Here is a 12,394-nt window from a genome sequence, read left to right as displayed (position 1 = left end):
GCAAGACGAAAAAGTCAATGGGGCTGCTTCGCAAGACGAAAAATTCCCGTCTTTTTTTTTTTTTAGCGAAAGCGCGGCTGTCATTGCCGCTTCACTAGACGAAAAACGCGCTGGAGGAAAATTTTCGCAGGACGAATTATTTTCGTCTAGCGGGGCACCACTGTATATAACATATGAAGGGGATAGATGAATGAATACAGCTACAATATGCCAAAAGAAGAATAACAACAGGCATTTCCAGCTTAGTCTCTCTACAATAAGAGAGTTGGTTAACGTTAAGACATTTTCTGGTGTTCAAAGAAGCTTCTAGTTACTTCAGATGTATAAAGTTAATTACAGGAGAATAAACTGTGGGAGAGGAGGGGAAATCAAAGTGTGCAACTCTAATTACTTTTCTAGCTGTTCTGTGGAGCAGGTATTAAAGGGAAACCGGTGTTCTTAAATGTCATCCCTCAGCTAATAAGTATCATAATAATTAATGGCTCTCTGAGCAAAGTTGCTTAAGGTCAGTTCTTTTAAATTCTAAATAAAGCCATTAAATGAAATTTTCAAAAGCATCCTGGTGACATTCCAAGTGGCATTCGCTTTAATTAGGGCCATGCTTTATGCTCTTCACACACTCATTCTAAACAAGTGACGAGGAATGAAGTCTCATAGACTTGGGATAGCTAAGTGCTGTGGGTTCTAGTCCCACGTTGGGCAAAAAGATTCCTGCACTGCAGGAGGTTGGACTGGGTGGCCCTTGTGGCCCCTTCCAACTTTTACAATTCTATGATTCTATTACTTCAGTGGCATTTTCTTCCATGTGCTTGAACAGCAATGCACACAAGAAACTAGTTCCATTCAGGGATGGATGGATAGATGCAATGAACATGTAAAGTTGAAGTGAATATTAATCTGTAAATTAAGCTTATAATGTATATTTGTAAATGTTGCTTTTATTCGTGTTTCAATTTAGTTTTTCTACTTTGATTTTATTGACATTTACAATGTTTATTTTTTACATTCTTTATAAACCACTTCGAGGAAAAATTAAGTGGTATGCAAATTTTGTTAAATGCAATGAAACGTGCAGTAATGCAGCCCTAGGAGATGAGTCCTGAAACCCAAGAGGGGTTATTGCACTAAAATGTTTATCCCTGGGGCTTTGGTGCACTTTTGGAAAGACCAGATAAAAAGCTTTATTGGCCATGTGTGCATGCAGTATGCAAAATGGAGAATCCCCAATCGTGCATATATACAGCAGGGGTGGGAAACATGTTGACCCTCCAGGTGATGCTGGACTACAGCTCCTGATATCCCAGATTATTTACCATGCTGGATTGAGCCAACGGAAGCTGGAGTTGAACAACATCTGGAAGGCCCCAGTTCCCACACCAATATACTCATGTACAGCTTGCACACACATAGGACCCATATGCACTATACATTCAATGCAGCACCATAACACTGCAAAGTGCCATGGCTCTGCCCCCACCAAGAATCCTGGAAAGTATACTTTGTTATGGGTGCTGAGAGTTGTTAGGGGACCCCAATCCTCTCACAGAGCTACCACTTCCCAAGTGGTTTAAGAAGGAATCCCTCTTCCAAAGGAGCAGAGGTGTCCTCACCCCTGCTTTGCAGAAACAGTAATTGAGGGAGGAGGGAAGGGGGAAGGAAGTTTGCACAGTGTCCCCAGGGAGAATTCAATTATGTGAAGCATCCTAAGCCTCTAAGACTAGGAGCCAACGACCCCCACCCCCAAGACCCCTCTGAAGGAAAGACAAGGCTTTGGGGGCTCTGAGAGAACTCCTGAGTTGGTTGCTCTCATCTGGGGGAGATTTCAGAACAAGAAGACATAACATGGGCCAATAGTGTGCTCTGTTTCCAGTCATCTTAACAGAGCTATGGTATTAGGAGCGTGCAAGGGGCTACTTTTGGAATTTTGGTTTCCTTTCTTTTTTAAAAAACAACAACAACAACAGACTTCACAGGGATGGATTGGGCACTAGAAGTGGTAGTTATTATGCAAACTGAAACAACTGGCAACTGATGGTTAGAGAGAAAAAGCATCAAAAGATAATAAAGGGGTGACAGAAACTTAATACAAGAAGCTTTTCATCTAGGCCTCATTATAGGCTTCATATACAAAGCTCCACAAGCTGGTGCATAAATCTTGGATGGCAAGATCAAATGTTTATTTCAATCAAGGAGATGAAAACAGAGTTATCTAACAGAAAACTGTCGCCTCAGCACGTTTCCACATGAACAAACTTGAGAAGAACTGTACAACTATCCTTAGTTTTCCTTCTTCCCATACTTTTCCTAACATATATACTATGAGTGGCCTGGGTCACACGTAAGACTAAACCATGGCTTAGTGTTACGTATGAACCCTGCACAGAAGTTTAATTATAGTTACAGGTTTGTCTACAGCCAACAAACCAAGATCTGAAGCCATGGTTTGTTGTTTGCTTACAAACCTTGGTTTGTTTTAACTATTGCTTGGCATTACTGTACATGTGAATCCAGTACCTTCTCCTTAATTATGGTTACTCTGAACACCATGGCCATGACACTCTACAGACTACAAAGGCACGAGGCAAGAGCAGTTGGAAAAAGAAACCAAACTTTGTAGAAACCATGGTTTGCTTGATTACTGTGGAACCACCAATGGTTTACTCATGGTTTGTTAAACAAACTATGTCTCTTTATTCCTCTTCCTGTTTTTCCTATGCCACTTTTCTCATCTCAGAAATGTTAAGAGGCTAGAAATAGGCGAAGGTAGTTAGCATCTTTCCTTTACATGTTCTATAATGGCCATCTGTTCCCTAAGGTAGGTGTTCTAACCAAAACAAATCAGTGTCTTTCTTTTCTTGTATTGTTCCACAATGTACCCACGTACAACAAAAATAGCAGTGGGTTTGTTTTTTTTAAAAAAAATCCAGTGTCTATATATGTTGCTTGATTGCAGATGGGGGGGGGGGGAAATTGAGTCAATTTCCCTGTTTTATAACAAATGCCAGAAGGGCAACAGATTATTTGGGTTTCCCTTCTATATACAAGACATATTGAAAAAACAGCAGACAAGATTTTGCAGCTTAGTTTAGGCATCAATCGTTTTGTTTAAAGGGGAGGGGGGTGCACCAAGTCCGCAAGCTATTTTTCACAACCTGTTGGTTAATAAATAAGACTGGGAGCCACGGAAGCTCAGTATTTTCCTAAGTGTGCCCCTGTGTTGCTTTCCTTTGATATAGCTCTGCCGTGATCCAGCTCCTGTTTATGAGGTGCTGCTTGTCTGCAATGGATCTGGATACATCGTGTAACACCCTTAAGTTAAAAAGAAGAAAAGGAAATGGTTGTGGAGACTCCACAATTCTTCGGAGGATGGCGTGGGACAGGCTTTTTCAGCATAAATTGCTATTGTGAGCAGCCCACGTCTAAGAGATTTCGGCAATGTATAAAGGGGAGGCAGTGGTGCCATGAGAGAAGGACTTCGGACTCTACTTAGCAGGAATGAGCTGCAGCAGATCCCAAACTTGGCAGGGCTATCTTATCATACTTTAAAGTGGGTGAAGTAAATACGCATTACCATCTAAAGCAGGAATGGGAAACCTGCGGCCTTCCAGATGCATTGGGCTGCACATCCCATCTTCCCTGACCATTGGGCTGGTGCGAACTGGGGTCCAACAGTACCTGGAGAATCACAGGTTCCTCAGCCCTGGTCTAAAGATCTCTGCCCAACCTCCAATGAGACCTTTTAAGTCCAGAGTCTCAAATTACCTAAGTGCACCTCTGAGATGAGGGCCCTTCAGGCAACAATCGTTCATATGAGGACAGGGGTGTGTGAAGATGTTCATCTGCGAAACATCGAAGGGAAGCACTACATCAGATGCACAGCTCATGGCCTCGTCTTTTACTCTTTAAGAACAAAACAGTGTAACTCACCGGGAAGTAAAGAAGCAGTGACCCAAACAGGATAGTCTCCAAGAGAACGAGACCAGATGCCTTAATGCTCTAGAAACCAAAACAAACGGGTACAAGAAATTAGACTGACACAGCCACTGCATTATTCGTTTCACATTATCTTTAAAATATTTATAGCAGAAACATTCAGAGGCTTGCAGATGAAATGTCATATTGATGGGTTATAATCAAGGTGAATAAATGTTAACGATTTCAGCACAAGACAGAGAAGAATGACCACCTAACAACTGGATTGGTAAATTAATTCACCCAAACACGGAATACTGGTGTTTAAACTGCTTTCAATACCTGTTAATATGTTTGCTTGTAAGCAGGTTCCCCTCATCAGGATTTACTTCCTAGCAAATAAGGTTGCAACATTAGCTCTATTGATATCAATACAATACAAGTCAGTGTAAACTGAAGCAGTCCATTTTAAATAGTTTATTGGAGATGCTTGGAGTGTGCTCAGACAGGCATAATCACATCCATTTCTCCTATATGATTTAAACAGATGGCAAATGTTCACATGGGCTGGGCATTTTCTGTAGCTTCACTTTCCTAGAGGGAAACAGCATTTCCCTCACCCCAAGCTATTTTCTTTTACTGGTTGATTGAAGTTATATCTCACCCTTTCTCCCCCACCCCCACCCCCACCCCCAGACAGCAAGCACACCCGCAATAATAAACAGGGAAAAAATTCTAAAACAGCTAAAGCTAAAAATATTAATTCATCCAGGATCTCAGGATTGCCAGGAACATATTCTTTAGCCACCAAACGTCTGGGGTTTCAAATTTCTCCTGAAAGCTAATAGTGTTGGAGACAGATGCACCTCACTAGAGAGGGCTTTGCGACATATAAATTAACCTACCTGGACCCTTAGATCATTATCTGAACTTAAAGGGGAATTTAATTATGATATATACACATCGAGGGTGAAATGACTGTAATGTACGTGATATATTATTTTAGAGCTATTCTAATCAGTTGTTCCAGTTACAGGTCGGTAGCCGTGTTGGTCTGCCATAGTCAAAACAAAATAAAATAAAAAAATTCCTTCCAGTAGCACCTTAGAGACCAACTAAGTTTGTTCTTGGTATGAGCTTTCGTGTGCATGCACACTTCTTCAGATACAGTACAGGCACACGAAAGCTCATACCAAGAACAAACTTAGTTGGTCTCTAAGGTGCTACTGGAAGGAATTTTTTATTTTATTTTGTTTTGACTAATCAGTTGTGTATGTTTGCTTTTTACAGTCAGCTATCAAGAATGTCCAATGGCTTCTTGAGACAAGGCCCAGTAGCAGGTATAAGCAGTCCACCACAGCTGAAAATCTAGGGAATTGAAACCCTAGAATGTTATTTTCCAAGGGGGAAAGCCTTACTTTTTAAAATGCCCCCAAACTCTCTTCTGCTTGCTGTTTTACTGTGGCCTGATTATCTCTTTGGCACTGCCTTTAATTATTTCAACTATTTTGGCTTGCAGAAGCAGAGTACATGCAATTCATGGCTACTGGCATTTTGGAATGTACATAATACTCAGAAGGCAAATTGGAAGGCTAATCGTTCCAATTGCTTCTTTTCTTTTGCCTCTTCTCCTAGACCACCAGGGCCATCAGAACAGCCTACAACAATGCATAAAGCAGTGGTCAAGGGAAAACAGAACCTGGAGGAGTTTAGGCATTCTCCAATGAGTAATACACTCTTGCTGCCATTCAATCATTTCTGCTGGGACCACTCAACTGCTTATTGTACTAGGAGGGAATCTTCTGTTCCTCCACCCTAGAGAATCATTAAATATCTCTTTGCCAAAATGATGCAGCTGTCTTTGGGCATTGCCGTTTCCCACAGGCTGACAAACCAGGCAGCTTCTTTGGCATAATGAAGGTTGTCATCTAATGTCAAAACATTTCCATGCTGCCCTCTGCAATGGCTACACTTTTGCTAGCAAACTGGCATTAATGACTGCACATGTAGTGTACATATAGGAAAATGACCAGGGAAACACCAGCATAATTTCCTTTAGCAGCTCAAGCTAATGTGCCGGAAAACCAGATATCAAAATCCAGTGCTAGGAACTTTCAGTTGGTGTAGAATATTAATTTCCACAATGGATGGTGGTCGGCTGATACCCCATCCTAAGCAGCAATGCCTGGTGATGGTTATGCAATGGCTTTGTGCCTCCCAAAAGTCACTGTGATGTTTGTAAGGATGGAACAGGAGGAGAAGAAAGGAGAGAGAGGTATGAAAGTGTCCTGCTCAGTAGCAGGTCGTATGGTGAGGCAGCGGTACTACTGACCTCCCAACAGCTGAGTCAGCTGCTGCTTACCAGGAAAGAGATGGGGAAAGTGAAAGGGAGGTCAGCACAGTGCAAACACACCAGCCAAGCCAATATGGCATTCCTGCCAGTGCCTTTGCGCTCTGCTGACCTCCCTGCCTCCTCACTCCATCGCAGCAGCAACTCAACTGCTGGGAGCTCAGGTGAGCACCACTGTCCCACCACACCATCAGCTACTGGACCTTCTTTTATAAACTCTAGCTTGCCTGTATGATTAGTTTTTAATGCCTATCCATGGACTGTTCATGCATACACAGGGGGAATAAGCTATTTAAGACCCAGTGATAAGTGTATTCTTTTGGAAGTACATTACATTGATTTCAGTACAAGTGAATATCTTTAAGACTGCAGTCTATGTAGAACAGATATAGCACTATAGAAGGTGCTAGCAGAGGCTCTTTGGCTGTCACTCTTTGGGGATGGAGGAGGATTTCATTTAGTCCACATTTTTTAACAAACTAGCCTAATTCACACACACACACCATGGATGGATCATAATGCATGGATCATAACATAATTATTCTTTGGATTGCACACTTCCCTGAATTTCAAAGTTCCCGACTAAAAAGTATAATAATATAATAACAAAAATGCAAATTTTAGAATAAAGTATTTTTAGAAATGTGCAAGATAATATATGCAATGATATAAGCGTTGTGCGACAAAATAGGCATTTAAATGCATTTTAAAATCTCAATTTCCATACGGATCACAGATTATGGCAGAAATAAGACAGAACAGACTTCCGAATGAGCACATGTGTAATAGATGCAGAATGGAAATAGAATAATCCTACTCAGTTGATAAGAGAAAATATCAAGCACCAAAATGCCAATATTCCAGCATTTACATTCCTGGGTTTTGACCTGTCTTAGATTAAAGGAAATGTGATGGTGGCAGTTCTGCGTATATTACCCTTTGGAATCTTGAAATTCTCCCTTTTTTGTCTTTTCCATTGGATGCTTCCCATTTTGAGTGGGCCTTGGGGGTGTGGCAGAACACTAAAATGGCTGTCAGATACAAGAAGTGCTTTAAGAGGCAGGACCACAAAATGGCGCAGGCGAGCCTCTCCATCAATGAAAAGAATGGCACCTCTGTCACCCACCAGGATGCTCATTCACAGATCAAAAACATCTCTTCTGTTCAGAACAGAAGGGCATGTGGGTGACAGTCAGAAGAAGAAGAAGAAGAAGAAGAAGAAGAAGAAGAAGAAGAAGAAGAAGAAGAAGAAGAAGAAGAAGAAAAAGAAGAGTTTGGATTTGATATCCCGCTTTTCACTACCCAAAGGAGTCTCAAAGTGGCTAACATTCTCCTTTCCCTTCCTCCCCCACAACAAACACTCTGGGAGGTGAGTGGGGCTGAGAGACTTCAAAGAAGTGTGACTAGCCCAAGGTCACCCAGCAGCTGCATGTGGAGGAGCGGAGACGCGAACCCAGTTCCCCAGATTACAAGTCTACCACTCTTAATCACTATACCACTCTGGCTCTGAAATATGGTCATGTTTAAGGGGATGTGCCAGTACAAATAGGAAGTTGGCAGGAAGAGCAAACCATCTTTCATACACTGTGGATTTTTAAAAGGACATTTACTGAGACCTTTCACGAGTGCGAAGAGGAAACACTGGCATTCACGGACAATATGTTGATGACCCATTTACATGACTGGGGCAGTTATGCATTTAAATATATGAAGGCCATCTTTAATTATGCACCCAATATAGTCACTTCACCACAATGCAAAAGGAGATGCTTTCATACAAACCACAAGACATACAATAGCGAGACGACAAAAAGGACTACGGGCAACAAAGAGAGGCAGAGGGCACAACTGCACAACGGTCCAATTGCCCAAGTTTAAGAGTTGGTGACAAAATGTGCTCGTGCCTCTCTCTCCTGCAGTATGTATTTTTGTAGGCGGTAGCCTTTTCTGGTGCATGTTGCGCATTAAAAAATGCATGCACCACCCTTGAGCTAGCATGCTCTGGGGACAAGCTTATTACACAACCTAAAGAAGGGTAAAACTATAAAATAACAATCAAGATAAAGCCAAGCCTAGCAATGCAGCAAAATTCAGCAATAGAAACCAGCAGAGAGCAATAAAACTATCAGAGTAAAAACCAGCCGGTTGATTTGCTGGAGGGAAGTAGAAAAAGAGGGAGGAGGAGAAGGAAAAGGAAGACATGCAAGCCTCACTGGGAAAGGCATTTCATGGGGGGGGGGGGAATCCATACAGGTGGAATAAGGGTGGGTGAGGTTTTTGGATTGAGGGCCATATTGACCCATTGGCAACTCTCTGGGGCCACATGGTAAAGTAGGTGTGGCGGATGTGGAAAAGTAGGTGTGACCAAGATGGGAACATGGACATGGTAGAATCAGTAAATGAATACTTTCCAAGTGAATCTCCCTCTCCCACCCACTCAATTCATTTAATCAACTTTTCCCTCCTTTCTCCCAAAGTCATTCCTTTGTCTTCCATCCGACTGCATTAGTTCATTAGGAAGAACTTCCTGACAGTAAGAGCTGTTCGACAGTGGAATTTGCTGCCAAGGAGTGTGGTGGAGTCTCCTTCTTTGGAGGTCTTTAAGCGGAGGCTTGACAGCCATCTGTCAGGAATGCTTTGATGGTGTTTCCTGCTTGGCAGGGGGTTGGACTGGATGGCCCTTGTGGTCTCTTCCAACTCTATGATTCTATGCACTCCATCTTCCCCCTCTGCCACCACAGCAAAGCAACACACCATTTGCACACCCATGATTTTAATATTAAGCAATAAAGTGTTGCTGCTTGCTGCTCTGCTTGTCCCATTTTGATACACGTGGGCAGCACTTGGGACAGATTGCCAGTGACTGTTGTGTCTTTAGCCACTGACAGCATTGCAAGCAGCTACTGAGCGCGGCTATTAATAGGACTACAAGAAATTAACTATCTAGAACTGCTATAACAACAAGGAACCAAAAACAAGGAAAGACTGGGCTGTTTGGGGAGCTGCAGAAGTGGAACCTGGCTGATTTTGACACTTCCGGTTTGGTGCCGGTGATGGCGGACGGGAGCTGAAGAGCTCCGGTTCTCCAAGGGGCGATAGGGGTTTCCGTGCCTGCGCCACGGGAAGAGCGTCCCGTGGACTGTGGTCTTGTGGGCTCCAGACGTGTCGCCCCCGCTCTCAATTGACCCTCGTAAGGGGGGAAATCGAGCGAGCGGGGCAACGGCACGGAGCTGAAGAGACGGCTGCCCCTGGAGAACAAAGCAGCGACTCCGGCACATTCGAGCACCCGGCACTTCCTAATTAGCCTATGCAAAGGAACCCTGTAAGTACTGCCTTAATCAACTTGGAGGAATTAAGAACAAGACTTTAAACTTGCGGAGGAAACTTGAAAAGGAAGCCCGCTTGCTTTAGACTGCTTAACAGTGGAGGTAACGGCAAAGGAGCTAAAGCCGCGACTAGCGGAAAAAGTTTGAAAGTTTTGCGGAACTTATTAAAAGTGAATTTAAAGTTGCAAAAACTGTTTTAAAAGACTTAAGATTAGGATATATGGCAAGAGAAGACACCGCTCCCCCTTTGGATTGGGATTCCGGGTCGGTAGCGGGTGGCGATACTGTGTTGCCATTTTTTAAGTAACTGTGTTCCCAGTGGAGACATTTTAACTTCTTTGTGGCTGGCTGCAGCCTTTGTATGAACTTGGTGGATACACTGCAAGGGAAACAACATAATACTGCTTGGGACTGACATAAGGATTTACTTTCTCTGATTCTTCTTGACTTTTTGGTGAACTTTAAGAACTTTGTAAAACTTTTTAAAAGTGTTGGAAATGTTGGAAATTGTTGGAATCTAAGCCTAAGACTTGAACTGTTGGTTGAAACTGCTTGGGACTCTGGCTCTGCAGTCTCTCTGTGCTCTGACCAGCAAGCTTGCCACCTGGTGTTGTTTTTTGGAACTGTTGGTTTTCCCTGTGAATGTCTGAGACAGTCACAATAGCAAAGGAGGTGACCTTGAAACACCAGCTGCAGGGTGTTTTGGACATGTATGATAGCACTAGATCTAAAAGAAAATCTTCTATAAGTCTAACTACACAGGAACAGATGGCTGCAGCTATTGAGAAACTAACTGCTAGCATTGTAGAGGTAACAGAAGGACTGAAAAAAGTATCTGAAGAAGTGAAGCAAACGCAGACTTCACTGAATACAACAGTAAACGCTGCAACAGATAAACTTCAAGCAGAAATTAAGGACTCCACCCAAAGATTGGAAAAATCCATTGGTGCAATTGAGGAGAGCGTTAAGAAAAATAGAGAAGAAATTGATAAAATTGGTCAAGAGGTAACAGTTTTAAAGAAAGAAACACCGGATTTGAAAGTGGTAAAGGAGAAAATCAAGACGGTGGAGGAGAAATTGGACAATATTGATTTAGATAAAATTGAAAAGATTGGTACGCAGCAGAAGAGTGTGGAAGAATCTCTTGCTTTTCTTCAACTTCAACAGAGGGAGGGGAACATCCGCGTAAGAGGCCTCCCAGAATTGGAACAAGATAGCCTAAAAGCATTTATAGTAAGTGAATTCTCAAAGCACTGGCATTTGGAGGAGGAAGACGTCTCAGCACTCATAGTGAAGGCCTTCAGATTTAGGCCCAAAGGAAAGAAAGGATCCAAAGGAGTTAGTGATTGCCTGATTGTTTTAAACAGTAAGTACCAAAGAGACTACTTCTTGGATCTACACTATAAGAACAACCTAGTGGTACAGCAGAACAAAGTGATACTTTTTAAGGACATCCCCAAGTTTTTCCTGGATAAAAGAGTATTCTACAACGATTTGGCATCGGAGCTAAGAAAAAGAAACATCTCTTTCAGTTGGGAATTTCCAGAGGGCCTTGCTTTCACATTCAAAGAAAAGAGGTTTAGGATAAGGTCTCCGGCTGATAAACAAAATTTTTTGGATAAACATCTGGAAGACTTCAAAGGAACGGCATTAGACCCAGCCACATTCTATCAACTTCCAGGAGTGTTTCCACCGCCAGGGGTACCGAGGCCAAATGGTTCTAAGGATCCAGAAGAAGACAAGAAAGCAGACGCATCTGGAGGAGCAGAATAGAAAATGGCTCTTAAATTGATGACTTGGAATGTTCGGGGACTGAACCAGAGACCGAAGAGACGCAGAGTTTTTCACAATTTGGAAAAGAAGAATTTGGATATTATATGTTTACAGGAGACTCATGTAGTTCGACAACACAGGAGGATTTTGCAAAACAAGAAATTAGGCCAGGAATTCATCTCATCGGATAAAGTCAAGAAGAGAGGAGTGGTAATTTATGCTAAAGAAAAATACAGCCCAAGACAGTTGTTCAAAGACGATGAAGGGAGATACATTGCTATTGAAATTAAAGTACAAGGCGAAATTTTTTTGATTTTGGGACTTTATGCACCAAACGATGGAAAGTCAATTTTTTAGAAAAAGGTGCATGATGTGCTGTTGGATTATATGGACTTTAAAATAATATGCCTCGGAGACTTCAATGGGGCAGTTTCCACTTTAATGGACAGATCTCAAAGATCTAAAATAACAAATGATGGGAAACTGCCAAAAACGTTTTTCGAAATGGTAGACAATTTGAACCTAGTGGACGCATGGAGATTAAGGAATCCTACTGAAACAGAGGCAACCTACTTTTCAGAACCTCAGTAGTCATGGTCGAGAATACACTACATCTGGATTTCCAACGAATTGGCACCAAAAATTCAAAAAGCAGAAATTGGTCCAAAAACATATTCAGACCACAATCCTGTACAAGTGAATTTAAAAATAATTTCCAAGGATTCTTTCAGATGGAGAATGGATGATGGACTGATGAGGGATGCCAAGCTGGTAGAAAGAGTCGCAAAAAAGATGAAGGAATACTTCCAAATTAATCTAAACACTGAAGGGGAAAAGAGAATTGTTTGGGATGCAAGTAAAGCTGTTATGAGGGGGCTCCTCATAAGTGAAAAGGCAAAAAAGAAGAAACAACAAAATGTAGAAATTGAAAGGCTTTTGAAATTAATTAAAGAAAAAGAAAAAGAGCTAAGAGGCCACCCTAAAAATCAGAAAGTACAAAAAGAAATTAAATACTTGCAATCCCAATACGCCA

The 12,394-nt window shown here is 42.0% G+C and overlaps 1 protein-coding gene across 1 annotated transcript in view; it reads right to left on the bottom strand.

The window, feature by feature from the left end:
- Nucleotides 1–12,394, bottom strand: part of GPR158 (G protein-coupled receptor 158) — a 120,655-nt gene that overhangs the window by 36,591 nt on the left and 71,670 nt on the right. Inside the window, exon 5 of the mRNA XM_033165595.1 lies at nt 3,928–3,996. Coding sequence (XP_033021486.1) covers nt 3,928–3,996 — 69 coding nt within the window. The remainder of the gene's footprint in view (nt 1–3,927; nt 3,997–12,394) is intronic.

Source organism: Lacerta agilis, chromosome 12, assembly GCF_009819535.1.
Source record: "Lacerta agilis isolate rLacAgi1 chromosome 12, rLacAgi1.pri, whole genome shotgun sequence".
NCBI classification, from domain to species: domain Eukaryota; kingdom Metazoa; phylum Chordata; class Lepidosauria; order Squamata; family Lacertidae; genus Lacerta; species Lacerta agilis.
This window is presented reverse-complemented; position numbering and strand designations above follow the sequence as displayed.